General features: G+C 34.5%; 1 protein-coding gene across 1 annotated transcript in view; it reads left to right on the forward strand.

Annotated features, from left to right (window-relative positions):
• The window catches only part of LOC128638085 (excitatory amino acid transporter 2-like), a 248,886-nt gene that overhangs the window by 106,027 nt on the left and 120,205 nt on the right, over positions 1–22,654 (forward strand). The window contains exon 4 of the mRNA XM_053689947.1: positions 19,630–19,813. Within this exon, the coding sequence (XP_053545922.1) occupies positions 19,630–19,813 (184 nt within the window). The remainder of the gene's footprint in view (positions 1–19,629; positions 19,814–22,654) is intronic.

Below are 22,654 nucleotides of genomic sequence, written 5' to 3' on the forward strand. Positions count from 1 at the left end.
AACAGCCTTCAGAACCAGATACGGGTTGTATGAATACACGGTTATGCCCTTCGGGCTTTGTAACGCCCCTGCTACTTTTCAGAGGTACATAAACGACATTTTCAGAGATTTACTTGACAGATCAATGGTGATTTATCTAGATGACATCTTAATATATTCATCTAACATTGAAGAACACACTAAGCTAGTCAGAATTGTACTATCTAGGCTGCAGGCACATCACCTGTATGTCAAATTAGAAAAGTGTATTTTTCATTCAAACGATATTACATTTCTGGGATACCACATTACACCACAGGGTATTTCCATGGAAACAGACAAAGTTTCAACTATACTTAATTGGCCAACTCCAAAAACTAAGAAAGAAGTTCAGAGGTTTCTTGGTTTTTCCAATTTTTACCGGAAATTCATAAAGAATTTCGCTAACATAACAAAACCCTTAACCGAATTAACAAAGAGCCACACACCCTTCCTTTGGACACAGACCACAAATAACGTTTTCCAGTATCTGAAAACATGTTTTACTACAGCACCAATACTATCTTTTCCAAAACCAAACCTCCAATATATTTTGAAGGTTGACGCCTCCCATTATGCGATTGGTGCAATTTTGTCCCAACGCCCCTCACCTCAAGAACCCGTACACCTTATTGCTTTCTATTCTAGAGTTTTAACAGCATCAGAACTCAATTATCACATTGGTGAGAAGGAGTTGCTTGCTATGAAAGCAGCCTTAGAGCATTGGAGGCATCTCCTAGAGGGTACAGACAAACCTATACAAATTTACACAGACCATAGAAACCTTCAATACCTCAAGACCCATAGGACATTGACTTCTAGGCAAGTCACATGGAGTCTTTTCTTTTCAAGGTTCTCATACAACATATCTTATAGACCTGCATCAAAAAATACAAAAGCTGACATACTCTCAAGATTACCTGACAAACCTTCTGCACAAACGCCCTATGGAACTATCATTCCAGACCACTGTTTTCACGAATCGCTAGGAATACTCTTTAATGAAGGATCTTCTCTCCAAGAACATCAACAAACAGATATAACTCTGCCTAAACACTTGTTAACAAAAGGTACTGATGGGTTGTACCGCAACAATAACATGATCTATGTTCCTCCATCTTTAAGAATGACTGTTCTCAAAGCAATGCATGACTCAACCCTAACGGGTCACCCTGGGGTACAAAGGACCATAGAATTAACTAAGAGATCATACTGGTGGCCACAAATGTCCGCTGATATACTGAAATACATTCAGTCATGTGAGATTTGCACAACTTGCAAAATTGAAAAACACAAACCGGTAGGTTATCTGCTTTCACTACCTATACCTGAAAAACCTTGGACTCATATAGCTGCCGACTTTATAGTGGAACTTCCAAAATCCAGTAACAATACTACAATCATGGTGGTTGTTGATTTATTCTCTAAAATGGCTCACTTCATCCCATACCACAAACTTCCAACTTCTATGGAAACCGCTACATTACTCATCAATAATGTCATAAAATTACATGGTTTACCCCTATCAATTACCACAGATAGAGGGACACAATTTACCTCTAGAATGTGGAGAGAACTCTGTAAGGCTTTATCCATTGAACAACGTTTGAGTTCCGCATACCATCCTCAGAGCAATGGTCAAACGGAGAGAACAAATCAGTGGTTGGAAGATTATCTCAGATGTTTTGTCACACAAAACCAAGATAATTGGTCATCTTTACTCCCACTTGCAGAATTCACCCATAACAATGCCTATCATTCCACAATCAAGACCACACCGTTTTTTACCAACTATGGTTTTCACCCATTATTCCATGTCAACCCTCAATATGACAGTCAGTGCCCGGTAGTCAATGACACCACTAACAGTATCGCTGAAACCTTCTCCATTCTTGCCGACAACATCAAGACTGCTCAGGATAGACAGAAAGTTTATTATAATTTAAGGAGGAGACCAGCACCCACGTATATGATTGGAGACCTTGTATGGCTATCAACAAGGAATCTTCGTCTCAGTATGCCGACTAGGAAATTGAATAGATTCTACATTGGACCCTTTCCGATTAAGAGGGTAATAAACTCTAACGCAGTGACCCTCGAACTCCCTGATGGATATAGAATACACCCCACATTCCATGTTAACCTGCTTAAGCCATACAAAGAACTCAGGAATGCCTCTACAAGATCCACCACTCAGGTTCCTGTTGTACCTGACTGTGAATTTGAGGTGGAAAAAATATTGGACTCCAGGAGAGTATCTGGCCGGTTGCAGTACCTGATCCATTGGAAAGGTTATTCCCCTGATGAAGATTCCTGGGAGCCTTCTGTCAACTTGTTGGCCCCCAGGTTGATCTCTCTGTTCCATCTGCGCAACCCAGACAGGCCTCATCCTTGAACCCCAGATTGGTTCATTTTGGGGGACCCCTCTGTAATATCCTTGGGGAAGTTATGGGTTAAATCGCTCAGCCTCTATTTCATTCAGCATTTCCTTTATAAGGCACACCCTTGTATTATAACATTGCTTGGTATTGAATGTTCAGTTCAGTTTATACTAGCCTCTCCGTATTAACGGACTTCTTTGCTCCTAAACCTAACTACTTGTTTCTCCTCCTGAGACCCTTCATTCCCCCTCAGACCTGTGCCAGCTTGGAGATCGCCTTGCCTGCTGCACCTTTTCAACAAGTGTTTCCTTACAACCTCCGGTTGCTGTTTCACCGGACTCTTAGGATCAGCTGTTTGGCGGGTGACGTCACCGACGGCCGCATCGGATCATTCCGCAACTCCACGCTGCAAACTCCAGACAGGCTGCTCTCTGCTGCTCCTCACAGGACCGCACACAGCTCGTACAAACAACACATCTACAGGTTGTTTTTGAATCTTTATTTTACGCTTGGTAAGCGAACTCAGAACTACTTAACACAATATCTTAAAACTTGCCTAATCTATATGACATACGAACTTGTTATGCTGTTTATATTTCAAACTGTGACATCTCAGCTTATTATGTTATATTGCCACCATGTTAACTTATTAGGCCCAGTGTCATGCAGACATTGTCACTGAGCTAACATAACTACATTAACATCCTGAGCATATTTACATAGGTACAGAATCTATTTATGTATCACTGCTTGGGATTACATACAACTATTTTATTAATTAAGAGATTGTATTGTTCTAGCACATCAAATCTATTTATCACATCTATGATAAACTCAGTAGGATTATTACTTGTTGTAATAACAACACTCTGCATGTCTGGATTGTTACAGGGGTAAAAGATAGATTGTGGTTTAAGGGTACTGTGTTTAAAAGGTATTTCATCTATCCTTACAGTTTCTATGTTTGACATAGTATATGGTATATCTGACTCTTCTTGTAATTCAAGCATATTGGCTAGAATTTCATAGTCTCCCTGAGTGAGCTTTATTATGTTATCTGTTTCTTTAATTGTTTTATCTGTTTTCGCAAAGTGTCTTTGTAGTGTCAATTTGCAAATAAACTTGCTGGTATCAATAAACAAATCAAAGGAGTTTGGTTTATTTATAGGTGCAAAGGATAATCCTTTTTTCAGGAGACCTTCTTCTAAAGTTAAGATATAACTTGATAGATTGAAAAATTTTATATTCTCTATGTTTGTTAATTCGACATTTTTAGTCGTGTCAATTACTATTTTGTTTTTTTTCCCTTTGTTTCTTTTTTCCTCCTCTACATCCTCTCTTTCTAATTGATCTAATTGTCTTTTTAATGGTCTCTGAGGGGGGTTTGTGTAGTTTGGGGATTTGAAAGCTGACTCTTTTCTTGCTCTTAATTCTAAAAAATGTGGGTTATTTTTCTGTACATAATTCCCTCTTGATTCATTATATGACCAGTTTCTAGAATTATGAATTCTCCAATTATCTGGTTCGTTATGGTTGTCAAATCTATTGTTTATAGTCCTGTTACTTGTATATGTCTGGTATCCATTTTGATGTTGTCTGTGATTAGGGTTATTATAGTTTTGATTGTGATTAGCATATCTTTTATGGTTTGTGTTCCTGTTTTGTTTAGGATTCTTTGTATATGTATGAGAAAAAGTTTTAGATTTAACACTAGTATTTCCAGAAAAGTTTGGAAAAAATGTGTAATATGGCTAGTACTAGGTGCTGGTGTTTTTGCTGGTGTGTCAGTGATATCCACAAAATCTATTTCAAGATATTTATATATTTATTTACACAAATCCTGATCATGTTTTAATATATAATATTAATATTTCACATTCCATTGTACTTCACATTGAAGAATGTTCAATTTATTTATTTATATATATATACACACAGTATATTTATTTTATATGTATGCATTTTATCCATGGGAATGGCCTTGACAGAATCAGCAAGGAAAGAAGACTCTACTGAACTAGCATGCAACTATGAGTAGATATGAGATGTGTACAATAAATCTGATGCGTGGGAATGGCATTGGATTTTAAAAAAATTAAATAAAAAAATTCTAATACATTAGAACAACATATTTTCTTGAACTGAGTCATTTGATGCCAATGTGGAAGGAAATGTTTCAATTAAGCTATGGAGTACATTGAGGTTTAATGTTTGCTTGATGTAATACTTTCTTTCATATACACCTAGTACTGAGATCTAGCAATTCATTATCATTTTAATCAGTTTCAATCTGATTTTTTTATTGAAAAATTTGCATCTGTGACATATTGTAAACTAACAGTGCTTCAATAAAAGCATAGACTTGAGTGATATGGTTTTAAAATCGCTTGCACATTATTAGTTTGTAATATATATACTTGTGTGTATATGTGTGTGTATGTGTGGGTGTGTGTGTTATTGTATTTTGTTAAAATATTTGCTTACATGGTTAGATGTAGTCATGTGCAGCAGCAAAAAAATGGGTTTGTACAAATCTTTTTGGAATGAATATTCGGAAAGATTAGTTTTTTTAATATTCATCTGCTGCATTATTTGCTATTCATTTTGTTTAACATTTACATTCTTTTTAGTTAAACGATGTTCCTTTGCTATGAATTAAACCTGTAACCTTATACTTACGTAAATCATGCTGGAGAGCCGCGCTAATCACAATTCTTCTTTATACAGCCCTGGGCCATGCTAATAGGAGGGCCTTCCTGGATTCCAGGTCCTGCGTTAAAGGACCTTCTCCTTTAATGGAGGCCTTGGGATCCAGCATGCTAGGCTTCCTATAAGAGCCACCAGGGGCCCCATAAAGAAGGATCGGGATTAGCACGGCTCTCCAGTGTGCTAGAGGTAAGTATTTAACATATTACAGCTAATTTAAAGGAAATGAATACTGATGAATTTCATCAGTATTTCTTTGTTTTCCTTACATTAGTTTGTGCATTTGTTTGTAACTAAACCAATTAACAAGCCTAGTTAGATGTAAAGGAGTATTATTCTAATTTCCCTGTGTATATGAAGGAAAATCTTTAAGTCGTAATCCAATATGAGAAATGTTGGCTTTACATTACTGCAGTGGAAGTATATTGATTTATATTTTGTGTTTTATATTGTGTGTTTTATATTGTGTGTTTTATATTGTGTGTTTTATATTGTGTGTTTTATATTGTGTGTTTTATATTTTGTGTTTTATATTGTGTGTTTTATATTGTGTGTTTTATATTGTGTATTTTATATTTTGTGTGCAGATGACAAATTGTAAGTGTCTGACATTGACTTTTTCTTACCTACAGGAAATTTTGGGTAAGCTGTAGAGAAATTTATAGATAATAGAACAAAAGTTAATATTGTGGAATACTTGTTGGAGAAAACTTAACTCAGAAATCCATTAGAATATGGTTCATAGAAGCCTCAGTTCCATCTTACCCCACAGTTACAAAGTGGTGTTCGAAGTTAAAGCTGGGAAGAAAGTCATGTGGAGATGCTCCTGGCCCTAGTCACCTAGCAAAAGTTATATCAGTGATTTGCCTTTATTTATACACTCAAGTGGCCCCTCTTGTTATTTGATTGTCTCTTGCCATTGAATATATACAGAGGAACACAGGAGTATAGCGCTAATAGCTAAAAGAGAACAAGGCCACTCTAAAACAGTCACCCCAGGACTGTCACAAATAAAACAAAATTAAGGAGAAAAAAGAGGGCGCTAAAAGCTAAGTTCTCACCACACTTAGTCAAATAACAAGGAATAAAAATAGAAAATGATTACCTTTACTCACAGTTAATACAATTACAACATTACACATAAAAAATGAATAATAAGATAGAAGGGATGTCTCCCTTATAAAATTGGATTACCACCTTAAAAAATGTAAAAAATGTGGAAAGAGAAATATTTAACGTTAAAATGCTTGAGCGTTTAAAAGATGCAGCAGAATTGATACAATGTTAATATCGTTGTTGAGTCAGATCTTCACAGTATTTGTAACATAGTTTCTTGTGTTAACTGATCGAAAAAAGTGTTACAGTTCAGCAAATAATGTCAGCGTGGAGTTGGTATAATAGGATTTTTCATCAGAGTTAGGCGATCATGTTAAACACCTTATTGTCAGGTTATACTCACACTCTTCCAGATGACTCTAATAACGGCTTGATAGTTTACACTTTAGGAGATTATCAGAAATGAACAGTATCTCCAAAGTGTTAGTAACTTTTCTTGCTTGCTTGAGTCGGCTGAACCAGGTCAGCGTGATTGGAAACTGCTTTCTTTGCTCCAAAATTCCTATGTTTGGATCGGCTGAACCCGGTCAGCGTGATTGGAGACAGCTTGTTTTTTCAGCTTGTTTTTTCAGACCTCTAGGTGTCCAATATTTCAGGATTCCAGGAGGATAATGACAGTCCACAGACCCGCACTTAGCGTGAATCACGCGCGGGCTCCAGAGTAAAACTAGGTACCTAGATTTAAGATAGAGTAAAGTCTTTTGTTGGGAACAACACAAGTAAGTCTACGCGTTTCACCCGATAGGGCTTTTTCAAGATACTGGTTAGTTCCCGGGGCAAGGTTTAAATAATCATTGGATTGTGTTCATTGGTTGTGAGTTTTTCCAATTAAAGGTGGAATTATGACCAAGCTTATTTATACTTAAGGTGGTATATTATCTTCGTTAAAATTAGGTCATCCGTAAAAGCTGATGCACATAATGTTTATAGAAATTTATCGCGCTCAAACTTGGAAATATCATAACAAATGTTTGAATATTCAGTTAAGGTGGTGGAATTCGATTAAGGTGGTAAATCCAAAGGTGGTATTTTATAAAAAATTAGTGAGATTCATATTTATTGAAATGGACAATTTAATCATCTAGTACATAAAGAAGACAAATGGTCATAGAAATTATCTATTAAAATTCTTTAGGCATCAGCTTATCATCGTTGGGCATTAGATGGTATTAGGGAATAAAGAATGATTTTTATTGTATACAGTCTTGTAATAAATTCTTCAAACTATGAAACCTTATATTAATTACTAACTATTGTAAAATTCTTTTTTTAAAAATCTAAAATTCTAAAAAATTATTTATCTTTTATACATTTTTTAAAAAAGGTTCATTATAGAGCCGGTTCTTTATAGGATTTAGGATATTTTCTTTATAAATATATTATATCTTAATTCCTAAAAAAGGGGATAGGTCTATCTCTGAATTGAGACCTCGGGGGAAAAGGGTATCAAATTTATAAATTAGTTCAGCTTCTTTTTTAAGTAATTTGTTTTCGAAGTCCCCTCCTCTCCAATCTCCTCTGACCTTACATATTCCCCAATATTTTAGATGTTGTAAATTATTTTTGTGGATCTCTCTAAAATGTTTATATAAGTGGGTGTCTAGATTCCCTTTTTCAATATTACAGAGATGTTCCCTGATCCTGTCACGTAAAAATCTGGTGGTCTCTCCAATATAAAATAAATCACACGAACATTTTAAAAGGTATATAATGCCTTTGTGAGAACATCTTATGGTATCTTTGATTTTAAAATCTATATTTGTCCCTGTTATCTGAATGGAGCTAATTTTGCTACTATACCTGCAAGCCCTACATGAAATGCAGGGAAAGAAACCCTTTAGATTATTCCCTCTGAGATCTTGGTCTACCATAGTGACAATGTCTTTCTTTAGGACACTAGGAGCTAGAATTTGCTTTAGGTTTCTGGCTTTTCTAAAAATAATTTTAGGTTTGTATGCTAGAAGATCTCCTATCAAGGGATCTTTTTTAACTATGTGCCAGTGTTTTGTAATTATTTTGCGTAATGTTTGATGATCGTCATTATAATTAGTTATTAGTGCTACATCATACTCATTTTTATCCCTGATGGCTGATGTGTTTTTCTCTTTATATTGTAAGAGAGAACTTCTCTCCGTTGTTTTAGCTCTAATCATGGCTCCTTCTAGTTCTTGCTCACTGTACCCTCTTTCGTAGAATCTCTGTTGGAGGACATTCACCTGGGTCTCAAAGTCTGTATACCTAGAGCAATTTTTCTTAATTCTAAGGTATTGACCTATGGGTATATTGCCTTTCCATCTTTCATGGTGGCAACTCTTCTTGTGTACATACCCATTACAGTCTACTTGTTTGAAGAATGTTTTAGAAGCTAGACTCCCATCATCAACGAATAATTCTAAATCTAAAAAAGAAATGCAAGTTTTACTGTATTGGTAGGTAAAATGAAGACCCTTATCATTGGTATTCATCGCTTGAAAGAACAATTTCAAGTTTTCTTCCGAGCCTTTCCATATTATTAGTATATCATCTATATACCTCTTGAAGAGCACGAGGTCCGCGCCAAATTCATGTGACATAAGGAATTGATTCTCCCAGTCTCCCATGAATATGTTAGCGTAACTTGGCGCGAACCTCGTGCCCATCGCGGTACCCTCTAATTGAAGATAGTATCTACCATTGAATTCGAAATAATTGTTTTCTAATATAAATTTTATTCCTCTTAGAATGAACTTTCTAAGATGATTATCCATATCTTTATCTAATTCCAGAGTGTTTTCGATGGCCCTTAGGCCCTGTTCATGATCAATGATCGTGTAAAGGGATGTAACGTCACTGGTTGCAAGGAAGTAATTCTCTTCCCATTTAATTTTTTCAACTAGTTGTAGTACTTGGGTGGAATCTTTTAAATAGGTATTAAGATTTTTAACATATTTCTGAAGAAATATATCCACATATCTGGAAAGGTTAGATGTTATAGAGCCTATTCCAGATATGATGGGTCTCCCCGGAGGATTTGTAAGGTCCTTATGTATTTTTGGGAGGAAGTAAAAGATGGGGGTTCTTGGAAATTCAGGATACAAGTAATTGAATTCATTGTCATTAATGGTACCCCCATCCTTTTCCTCCTCCAAAATGCAAAGTAAATTTTTCTTAATCTTATTGATCGGGTTCAGTTCTAGTATTTTGTATGTTTTGGGGTCACTCAAAATTCTGTTTGCTTCTGTTATATAATTAGTTTTGTTCATAATAACAACTCCCCCACCCTTATCAGCTGGCTTTATAATTACGTCTTTATCTTTCTGTAGTTTATCTATAATTTCTTTATCTTTTTTTGATAAATTAAAATTGGGCCTCGATTTTTTCGGGTTAAATTCTTTTAAATCTTTTAAGACCATCTTTTCAAAGGTTTCTATGTTAGATCCTTTAGCGTATGAAGGATAGAATTTGGATATGGGTCTAAGGTTGGTATGGGTTCTTTTATCATCATTATCTGTTACAATTTTGGGGAATTTGGATGGATTTGTCTGTCTTTCTATAGGATTTTTCAAGAAATAACGTTTTAGTGTTAACTTTCTGATAAATTGTTTTATATGAATATGGGTATTGAATTTATTCAGAGTAGTGGTTGGAGCAAATGATAAACCTAATGATAATATCCTTTTTTCATCATTATTCAATTCTTTATTACTCAGGTTAAAAATACCTGTGTTACCAGTATTTATCTCACTCTCTTTGCCTCTCCTTCTATTCTTTCCTCCTCTTTGTCCTCTAATTGCCTTTTTTTTAGATTTGATGGGGTGTAAAGTTTCTCTCTTTTTTCTAGAGCTGCAAGGTTCTTTGAGGTGCCCTCCCTCGGAGGGCTGTTGCCTAAAAAATCTTTCTCATTATTGATTATCCCGATCTCACATTCATTGTCTAAGGTTGCAAATCTATTGCTGGTTTCTAAATGCCAACTATCCATCCTCGATCTATTTCTCCTATTGTCATAATATTCATCATTTGAGTCATAGTATGAATTTCTTTGTTGTCTTGTATTTTGCCAAACATTATGATTATTGTGATTTCTATTCTCATAATATTGGGATCTGTACCCATTCCTGTATGTATCCCTAAAGTTTTGTGGTATTCTATTGCCATAATAATTTGCAGAATTTTCATGGTATGATCTATTTGGATAATTAGGGTTGTGGCGATATTGTTGGAAAGGAACCTTATCTCTATGTGTCCCGTAATTAGAACGGTCCCTCCAGTTGGTGTTGGATTGATATTGTTCAGGATATTGTGTGTCATATACATTCTCAAGCTGGCCACTTTGTGTGTTTCTATTCCCATATATCTCAAAATGTTTATTTCTAGGTATATTAGGTGGTATGTGGCCTCTAGAGTGTTGCCTGTTAATATGTTTATGTTTATCCCAATCATCTGATTGTGTATTTACTTTATTAGCATTTTCAATTCTGTCTTTTAATTCTTTAGTTTGTTCCAATAAATCATTCCTATCTCTTTCTAATTTCTTCCATTTAGTGTCTAGTAGGCCATGTTTTAGTTCTATCAATTTATTTACTAGAATATTCTGCCTTTCTTTAAAATTAGGATGTTCTCTCTTATTTTCTAATTGGTTTTTGAGATCTGTAATTTTAGTGTTAATTTCCTCTAAAGTTTCATTACGTGATTTTTTTATAATTTCAATCAATTTTAGTGAAGTCTCTTTTAGTGCCTGATCCCATTCTTTTTGGTGTGTTTGTTTTAAAGTGAATGTGCATGCTTTCTTGAATTTCAGGCCTCTAGGAATTATGTTTAAATTCGTGTATTTTTCTAAAAAGACCAATTCCATTTTTTGTTTGATTTCTTTTACCATTAATTTGTCTAGTTCATTTACTAGTTGGTGAAAATCTAAAAGATTGCTTTGTGGGCGTTCCTCAGTGATATGAGTGTTACTTAATTCAGATAATAAATTTTCTCTGAATGAAAAAAGTTCAGAGTCCATAGTGAAAATAAAGTGGAGAAGAACAAGTGCTATGTGCGGTTACTACAAAATAGAAGTTAATAAATAAAGGTTATATGACTATAAATATGTGCAAAAAGCTGCTATACAGAGGGGAAAGTAAAAACAGAGGAACACAGGAGTATAGCGCTAATAGCTAAAAGAGAACAAGGCCACTCTAAAACAGTCACCCCAGGACTGTCACGAATAAAACAAAATTAAGGAGAAAAAAGAGGGCGCTAAAAGCTAAGTTCTCACCACACTTAGTCAAATAACAAGGAATAAAAATAGAAAATGATTACCTTTACTCACAGTTAATACAATTACAACATTACACATAAAAAATGAATAATAAGATAGAAGGGACGTCTCCCTTATAAAATTGGATTACCACCTTAAAAAATGTAAAAAATGTGGAAAGAGAAATATTTAACGTTAAAATGCTTGAGCGTTTAAAAGATGCAGCAGAATTTATACAATGTTAATATCGTTGTTGAGTCAGATCTTCACAGTATTTGTAACATAGTTTCTTGTGTTAACTGATCGAAAAAAGTGTTACAGTTCAGCAAATAATGTCAACGTTAAATATTTCTCTTTCCACATTTTTTACATTTTTTAAGGTGGTAATCCAATTTTATAAGGGAGACGTCCCTTCTATCTTATTATTCATTTTTTATGTGTAATGTTGTAAAGGTAATCATTTTCTATTTTTATTCCTTGTTATTTGACTAAGTGTGGTTAAAACTTAGCTTTTAGCGCCCTCTTTTTTCTCCTTAATTTTGTTTTATTCGTGACAGTCCTGGGGTGACTGTTTTAGAGTGGCCTTGTTCTCTTTTAGCTATTAGCGCTATACTCCTGTGTTCCTCTGTTTTTACTTTCCCCTCTGTATAGCAGCTTTTTGCACATATTTATAGTCATATAACCTTTATTTATTAACTTCTATTTTGTAGTAACCGCACATAGCACTTGTTCTTCTCCACTTTATTTTCACTATGGACTCTGAACTTTTTTCATTCAGAGAAAATTTATTATCTGAATTAAGTAACACTCATATCACTGAGGAACGCCCACAAAGCAATCTTTTAGATTTTCACCAACTAGTAAATGAACTAGACAAATTAATGGTAAAAGAAATCAAACAAAAAATGGAATTGGTCTTTTTAGAAAAATACACGAATTTAAACATAATTCCTAGAGGCCTGAAATTCAAGAAAGCATGCACATTCACTTTAAAACAAACACACCAAAAAGAATGGGATCAGGCACTAAAAGAGACTTCACTAAAATTGATTGAAATTATAAAAAAATCACGTAATGAAACTTTAGAGGAAATTAACACTAAAATTACAGATCTCAAAAACCAATTAGAAAATAAGAGAGAACATCCTAATTTTAAAGAAAGGCAGAATATTCTAGTAAATAAATTGATAGAACTAAAACATGGCCTACTAGACACTAAATGGAAGAAATTAGAAAGAGATAGGAATGATTTATTGGAACAAACTAAAGAATTAAAAGACAGAATTGAAAATGCTAATAAAGTAAATACACAATCAGATGATTGGGATAAACATAAACATATTAACAGGCAACACTCTAGAGGCCACATACCACCTAATATACCTAGAAATAAACATTTTGAGATATATGGGAATAGAAACACACAAAGTGGCCAGCTTGAGAATGTATATGACACACAATATCCTGAACAATATCAATCCAACACCAACTGGAGGGACCGTTCTAATTACGGGACACATAGAGATAAGGTTCCTTTCCAACAATATCGCCACAACCCTAATTATCCAAATAGATCATACCATGAAAATTCTGCAAATTATTATGGCAATAGAATACCACAAAACTTTAGGGATACATACAGGAATGGGTACAGATCCCAATATTATGAGAATAGAAATCACAATAATCATAATGTTTGGCAAAATACAAGACAACAAAGAAATTCATACTATGACTCAAATGATGAATATTATGACAATAGGAGAAATAGATCGAGGATGGATAGTTGGCATTTAGAAACCAGCAATAGATTTGCAACCTTAGACAATGAATGTGAGATCGGGATAATCAATAATGAGAAAGATTTTTTAGGCAACAGCCCTCCGAGGGAGGGCACCTCAAAGAACCTTGCAGCTCTAGAAAAAAGAGAGAAACTTTACACCCCATCAAATCTAAAAAAAAGGCAATTAGAGGACAAAGAGGAGGAAAGAATAGAAGGAGAGGCAAAGAGAGTGAGATAAATACTGGTAACACAGGTATTTTTAACCTGAGTAATAAAGAATTGAATAATGATGAAAAAAGGATATTATCATTAGGTTTATCATTTGCTCCAACCACTACTCTGAATAAATTCAATACCCATATTCATATAAAACAATTTATCAGAAAGTTAACACTAAAACGTTATTTCTTGAAAAATCCTATAGAAAGACAGACAAATCCATCCAAATTCCCCAAAATTGTAACAGATAATGATGATAAAAGAACCCATACCAACCTTAGACCCATATCCAAATTCTATCCTTCATACGCTAAAGGATCTAACATAGAAACCTTTGAAAAGATGGTCTTAAAAGATTTAAAAGAATTTAACCCGAAAAAATCGAGGCCCAATTTTAATTTATCAAAAAAAGATAAAGAAATTATAGATAAACTACAGAAAGATAAAGACGTAATTATAAAGCCAGCTGATAAGGGTGGGGGAGTTGTTATTATGAACAAAACTAATTATATAACAGAAGCAAACAGAATTTTGAGTGACCCCAAAACATACAAAATACTAGAACTGAACCCGATCAATAAGATTAAGAAAAATTTACTTTGCATTTTGGAGGAGGGAAAGGATGGGGGTACCATTAATGACAATGAATTCAATTACTTGTATCCTGAATTTCCAAGAACCCCCATCTTTTACTTCCTCCCAAAAATACATAAGGACCTTACAAATCCTCCGGGGAGACCCATCATATCTGGAATAGGCTCTATAACATCTAACCTTTCCAGATATGTGGATATATTTCTTCAGAAATATGTTAAAAATCTTAATACCTATTTAAAAGATTCCACCCAAGTACTACAACTAGTTGAAAAAATTAAATGGGAAGAGAATTACTTCCTTGCAACCAGTGACGTTACATCCCTTTACACGATCATTGATCATGAACAGGGCCTAAGGGCCATCGAAAACACTCTGGAATTAGATAAAGATATGGATAATCATCTTAGAAAGTTTATTCTAAAAGGAATAAAATTTATATTAGAAAACAATTATTTCGAATTCAATGGTAGATACTATCTTCAATTAGAGGGTACCGCGATGGGCACGAGGTTCGCGCCAAGTTACGCTAACATATTCATGGGAGACTGGGAGAATCAATTCCTTATGTCACATGAATTTGGCGTGGACCTCGTGCTCTTCAAGAGGTATATAGATGATATACTAATAATATGGAAAGGCTCGGAAGAAAACTTGAAATTGTTCTTTCAAGCGATGAATACCAATGATAAGGGTCTTCATTTTACCTACCAATACAGTAAAACTTCCATTTCTTTTTTAGATTTAGAATTATTCGTTGATGATGGGAGTCTAGCTTCTAAAACATTCTTCAAACAAGTAGACTGTAATGGGTATGTACACAAGAAGAGTTGCCACCATGAAAGATGGAAAGGCAATATACCCATAGGTCAATACCTTAGAATTAAGAAAAATTGCTCGAGGTATACAGACTTTGAGACCCAGGTGAATGTCCTCCAACAGAGATTCTACGAAAGAGGGTACAGTGAGCAAGAACTAGAAGGAGCCATGATTAGAGCTAAAACAACGGAGAGAAGTTCTCTCTTACAATATAAAGAGAAAAACACATCAGCCATCAGGGATAAAAATGAGTATGATGTAGCACTAATAACTAATTATAATGACGATCATCAAACATTACGCAAAATAATTACAAAACACTGGCACATAGTTAAAAAAGATCCCTTGATAGGAGATCTTCTAGCATACAAACCTAAAATTATTTTTAGAAAAGCCAGAAACCTAAAGCAAATTCTAGCTCCTAGTGTCCTAAAGAAAGACATTGTCACTATGGTAGACCAAGATCTCAGAGGGAATAATCTAAAGGGTTTCTTTCCCTGCATTTCATGTAGGGCTTGCAGGTATAGTAGCAAAATTAGCTCCATTCAGATAACAGGGACAAATATAGATTTTAAAATCAAAGATACCATAAGATGTTCTCACAAAGGCATTATATACCTTTTAAAATGTTCGTGTGATTTATTTTATATTGGAGAGACCACCAGATTTTTACGTGACAGGATCAGGGAACATCTCTGTAATATTGAAAAAGGGAATCTAGACACCCACTTATATAAACATTTTAGAGAGATCCACAAAAATAATTTACAACATCTAAAATATTGGGGAATATGTAAGGTCAGAGGAGATTGGAGAGGAGGGGACTTCGAAAACAAATTACTTAAAAAAGAAGCTGAACTAATTTATAAATTTGATACCCTTTTCCCCCGAGGTCTCAATTCAGAGATAGACCTATCCCCTTTTTTAGGAATTAAGATATAATATATTTATAAAGAAAATATCCTAAATCCTATAAAGAACCGGCTCTATAATGAACCTTTTTTAAAAAATATATAAAAGATAAATAATTTTTTAGAATTTTAGATTTTTAAAAAAAGAATTTTACAATAGTTAGTAATTAATATAAGGTTTCATAGTTTGAAGAATTTATTACAAGACTGTATACAATAAAAATCATTCTTTATTCCCTAATACCATCTAATGCCCAACGATGATAAGCTGATGCCTAAAGAATTTTAATAGATAATTTCTATGACCATTTGTCTTCTTTATGTACTAGATGATTAAATTGTCCATTTCAATAAATATGAATCTCACTAATTTTTTATAAAATACCACCTTTGGATTTACCACCTTAATCGAATTCCACCACCTTAACTGAATATTCAAACATTTGTTATGATATTTCCAAGTTTGAGCGCGATAAATTTCTATAAACATTATGTGCATCAGCTTTTACGGATGACCTAATTTTAACGAAGATAATATACCACCTTAAGTATAAATAAGCTTGGTCATAATTCCACCTTTAATTGGAAAAACTCACAACCAATGAACACAATCCAATGATTATTTAAACCTTGCCCCGGGAACTAACCAGTATCTTGAAAAAGCCCTATCGGGTGAAACGCGTAGACTTACTTGTGTTGTTCCCAACAAAAGACTTTACTCTATCTTAAATCTAGGTACCTAGTTTTACTCTGGAGCCCGCGCGTGATTCACGCTAAGTGCGGGTCTGTGGACTGTCATTATCCTCCTGGAATCCTGAAATATTGGACACCTAGAGGTCTGAAAAAACAAGCTGAAAAAACAAGCTGTCTCCAATCACGCTGACCGGGTTCAGCCGATCCAAACATAGGAATTTTGGAGCAAAGAAAGCAGTTTCCAATCACGCTGACCTGGTTCAGCCGACTCAAGCAAGCAAGAAAAGTTACTAACACTTTGGAGATACTGTTCATTTCTGATAATCTCCTAAAGTGTAAACTATCAAGCCGTTATTAGAGTCATCTGGAAGAGTGTGAGTATAACCTGACAATAAGGTGTTTAACATGATCGCCTAACTCTGATGAAAAATCCTATTATACCAACTCCACGCTGACATTATTTGCTGAACTGTAACACTTTTTTCGATCAGTTAACACAAGAAACTATGTTACAAATACTGTGAAGATCTGACTCAACAACGATATTAACATTGTATCAATTCTGCTGCATCTTTTAAACGCTCAAGCATTTTAACGTTAAATATTTCTCTTTCCACATTTTTTACATTTTTTAAGGTGGTAATCCAATTTTATAAGGGAGACGTCCCTTCTATCTTATTATTCATTTTTTATGTGTAATGTTGTAATTGTATTAACTGTGAGTAAAGGTAATCATTTTCTATTTTTATTCCTTGTTATTTGACTAAGTGTGGTGAGAACTTAGCTTTTAGCGCCCTCTTTTTTCTCCTTAATTTCATTGAATATATACATAATATGATGATGGCTGACCAAAGACTGACAGTGCATAGGCTCAGTGGATGTTTTGGACATTAGAATATTATCATTACAAAGGGTATCCTGAGGGTTGACTGCATAGTAGAAGAGATAGTGAGTTCACAAGAAATTCTGACAAAAATTAAAAAGAAATGCTTACAATTTCTATAGGCAATTTGTCACTATTGATAAGGTGTGGATACAACCATTTAATTCTGAGACAAAAGTAAAATGCAAGCAGTGGAAGCACTATGATTATCCCCCTTCCCCTCTTAAATTGTATGTCTATGTGAGAGCTGGCAAGGTTAAGGCATCTGGGTTTTGGGATGCAGAGGGAATTTTGATGATCATAACAGATTACTACTACTGACTGTAAAATTCAGAAAAGCAATTAAAGAGAGGAGATGTGGCAAGGTGAGTTGGAACGTGCTGTTCCAACAAAACAATGTTCCTGTGTAAAAGTCCTTTATTGCCATAGCTGCAATTACTGAAGCTTGCATTTGTATTGCTGGATCACCCCCATATTAACTGAGTGACTATCACCTGTTTCCATGTTTGAACGATAACTTGTGAGGAACACGATTTAACAGTGATGATAAAGTGATAACAGCTGTTCATATTTGGCTGGACAATCAAGAACAAATTTTTGGAAGGCATAAAAATGTTGTAACATCTTTTTTTAGAAGTGTGTTAAACCTAAAGGGGATTACATTAGAACATTTAAAAAAATATTTATTTCTATGACGTTGTTAGAAATGATTAATCTTACTTACAGAATTGAGCTAAATTACACTATTTTTATATGGTTGATGACTTGAGCATCTCTTACCTAGACAACTAAATTCATTTTAATTTCAAAAACCCACTGCCCAATTTCGAAAAGCAAAAATATAGACTGATATACTGCCGCAAGATGGAACTCTCTTAAATGTTACATGGGATTTGGTAACAAAATGTTAGCTAGTCATTCTTAAAAATTACAAAAACAATTATGTTTCAATTAACCCTTTCATTACATTGCTGCTCTTTTATATTAAAGGGGCATGAAAAAAATGTCTTTCATGATTCAGATAGAGAAAACAATTTTAATCATCTTTCCAATTTAAATCTGTTATCTAAGTTGTTTCATTCTCTTGTTGAAGAAACAGCAATGCACATTGGTGAGCCAGACAGCAGGCATATATGTGCAGCCACCAATCAGCAGCTAATGAGCCTACATAGGTACACTTTGCAACAAAGGATATCATGAGAACAAAACAAATGAGATAATAGAGGTAAATTGGAAAGTTGCATAATCTTAATCATGAAAACAAAATGGGTTACATATACTTTTAATGCCCATTTAACAGTCATATACAATTTAATTCAGTAAAGATAAAAGGTTAAGCTTAAGATTAAGTTTTTTGTACATTTTTTTTTAAACTCTTACCTACTTAAATTATGGCTTAAATTATACTACAGTTGCAAACTTTAAGAACTGTTAGTAACAAGAATAATCAGGTATGAAGCCTACATACTGTATACTATTTGTGTTCCTAGTAGTTAGTAATAATTACACTTTCTCTAAGCTTGAAGGGACTTTCCAATGCAAACTATTCTGGGACTCTGCTAAGCTTTATTTTACCTTTGAGTTTGGTACTATTAAAACCTCAAATGTTGCAATCTGGGAATACATCCAATGGGGCCGACTTAACAAAGTGCAAGCAGACATGGTCCACAGTAGCGGATCATGTCCGCCGCACATTGATAAATGCCAACAGCATTCACTGTTGGCATTTATCATTGCACAAGCAATTCGAGTGCACTGCTTGTGCAATGCCGCCCCCTGCAGATCGGGTGGATTGATGTCTTCCTGCTTCAGAGGAGGTGCACGAGATAAGGAGCAGCAGTCTTAAGACCACTGCTTCATAACTCCTGGTTCCGGCGAGCGTGAAGGCTCCCGTGGAAACAATTACATTCAGCGCCATTTGGCCCTTGTTAAACTTACAGATTTACAGGCAACTATAAACACCAATCACATGCTTACAATGATCCGAGATTGTCATACCAATCTCAGAGTTTAAAAACAAGGCAAAACATCCTTTATTTTATTTTTTTAGCAACTTTATTGAGCAAACTTTTATGGAGATTTAGAACTACAGAAAAGTTTATGGAAAGTTCCTTTAAGTATTTTTGGACAGAAAAGGAGTGACCTCTAGTACAGTCAATATCCTCTCTATACATGATCATAATTATCTGCTGAAGTAATTGAGCAATTCTTATTTAGTCTTTGGCGTAGTTTAGGGACACGCCTACATTGTCTGAAGTGACTGCAATAACATATTCACTTTTCAGATTCAGACTGTATCCAAGAAAGTCCCAGTGGCTCCTTCACTATTTGAGGAAATCAAACCTATAAATGTTACCGGCGTGTCTGTCAACGCATCTCTGTCCAATAGCAGCATGACCGAAATAAACAGCAGTCCCATCATGGTGACCCAGAAGAAACTGGAATTCAAGGGCGGCATGAATGTCCTTGGTAAGCAGGAGTTACATGTGTGACTAACATACTGCTATATCACAAATATTCTAACATTTAAATATACTAAACTGGGTCATAGGCTTGATATATAGGGGCTTTATAGTATTTTTATTTTCCTTTTTACATCTAAAGAAGGTTATTTTAATGTTTTTTACAGTTTTCAATGTTTTTGCCCTTAAAGGGGCAGTCTACACCTTAGTCATCTTAAAGTCTTACCTTAGATTAAGCTGCAAATAGCCTCCTGCAACCCTTTCTATATTATACAGCAGAAACAGTAAAAAAAGTTATTTTAGAATGAATATTGTTTCTGGTCACTTTGAAATGACTGCCAAGCTCTGCCCACTGATGACATCATGATCTGGGCTGCATCTAGGCACTCTGCTAAATAGCATTGACAGCATGTTAAATTCAACTAGTAAGTCTTTTTGATTGGATGCCATATGCAGCTAGGGATGGGCGAAAGTGTAAATTTCCGAATCCAATGTTAGAATGAATGTTATTACCGAAATTCGAATTACAAATCCGAATGTTGATACAAACAAATATTCTTAAAAATTCTATAATTGAATGCTATTTACAGTTTTCGAATGTCACTTTCGAATTCGAATGTTTATAATTAGATCAAATGTCCACATGCGAAATTTCGAATTTAACATTCGTTTTAACAAATACTATTCAGAAGTTCAAAAGTTCATGTGGTAGGGAATCTAGTAAATTGATACATAATAGATACAAATATATCAATTTGAATCTTTCTATTTCGATCGAATATTGCATAATTTGAATATTACATTTAAAGAAAGCATTAGAAATACTATTCCAAATATATAAATTTGAATTTTTCAAAACGTATATTTTCAAATGTAATCATAAAATTTGAAACTGAACATTCGAAAATCGAATGTTAGAATGTTATGTCAACATCTGAAATTCGATTTGAACGAATGTGTTAAAATTCGTTTCAGTTTTCAAATGTTGCAAAACATTTGCCCATCCCTATATGAAGCCAAGATTATGATGTCATCAGTGAGCAGAACTTGGCAGCCATTTCAATGTAGCCAGAAACAATATTAATTTTAAAATAGCTTTTTTACTGTTACTGCTGCATGATACAGAAAAGGTGCAGGAGGCTATTTACAGCTTAATCTAAGATAAGACTTTAAGATGACTAAGGTGTAGACTGTCCCTTTAATAAAGCTACATTTTGCTCTCATGTTGGAGAAGGCATGTGAAGTTGTCCATAGCAACCAATGATCAATTTGTAATCTCAAAATTAAACTTTTATGATTCCGATAGAAAATGCAATTTTTAACAACTTTCCAATTAACTTCTGTTTTTATTTTTTTGTTTAATTGTCCTTGTATACTTTGTTGAAGAGTAGGCTGAGGAGCAGCAATGCACTACTGAGTGCTAGCTGAACACATCAGGAGAGGACAGTGACAGGAGACATATGTGCAGCCACCAATTATCAGTAGTGCATTGCTGCTCCTGTGCTACCTAGATATTATTATTAATATTATTCTTTATTTATAAAGTGCCAACAGATTCCGCAGCGCTGTCCATGGGTACAAAGATAAAAGTACAGTACAATACAATATAAAAGACACCAGACAAAGTTTAACAAACAAATGCAGGGGGAATTGAGGGCCCTGTTCCCGTGGGACTTACAATCTACATGGTAGGAGGGTGAGAAACAGGAGGTGGGGACTGCAAAGGTGAGAATGATGTCAGTGTGGAGTTAGATGGGGTAGCAGTTAGGCAGGTAGAATTCATTTGTTACTGATTTGGAGATAGGCTTCCATGAACAGAAAGGTCTTTAGGGAGCATTTAAAGGAGGAAAGGTTAGGGGAGAGTCTGACAGCTCTAGGAAGTGCATTCCAGATGGTTGGTGCCGCACGAGAACAAAGGATCCCAATTGAGCAAAGCAAATTAGATTATAGAAGTGAATTGTAAAGTTGCAAAAAATGGCCTGCTATATCTGAATTAAGAGTGTTTAATTTTGACATTACTGTCCCTTTAAAGAGCTTTAACTGGTTTTGCCTCTCTGTGTCTGTGTTTTTTTTTGTTGTTTTTTGTTTTTTTTAAATAATAATTAGAGCAACCTTGATGGAATCATTGTGCATAGTGCACTCTCTATGAATTAGTTAAGTTAAGTAAATGTATTTGTTTGCGCTTTGTGCCTGAATATGTTATGTGTTTATTTATATGTAACATTGCTGCCATTCATTGCTATTAACAGATCAGTTTAATACCTCTTTATGCTGGGGGGGGGGGGGGGGGGTAGTGCTAGGATTAGAACAAAGTTCCGATCTAAACACTTACTGGAAATTTTAAGTTACATGATCATCAATCTGATCACGTAATTACAAGGCCGAAATCAGATCATTGGGGACTGCCTATGCCTAGGCTGCTAGGCATGCCTCTAATATAATTTTTAATTTCCTGAAAAGAGGAGGCTGCAGGATGCCATATAAGGTAGGATATTCCATGCCGTCCTAACGGCGTTAAAGCCCAGCACTGTTAGAACGGCATGAAGTAGTTAAACGTTATATATATATAGGTAGTTTTACTTTCTATATATAAAAATCATTTTAGTTACTTGCTAGTAAACTCAAATCATATATTTTTTTAAACACAGATGGACATTTTAGGGGATCAAACGTTTTGCTGTAATAATTACAATATATTTTGGTATTATTTATATATAGTTAATAGAAAGCGCACTCTCATCACCAAAACAGCAACCCTGGTGCAGGCAAATATCATAAAAAATCCAAAACAGGCTTGCACTCTCTGGAACTTTTCAAAATGTGCTTTATTGTGCATAAAAATAAACAG

The sequence above is a fragment of the Bombina bombina genome, chromosome 8 (genome assembly GCF_027579735.1).
Source record: "Bombina bombina isolate aBomBom1 chromosome 8, aBomBom1.pri, whole genome shotgun sequence".
Lineage (NCBI taxonomy): Eukaryota > Metazoa > Chordata > Amphibia > Anura > Bombinatoridae > Bombina > Bombina bombina.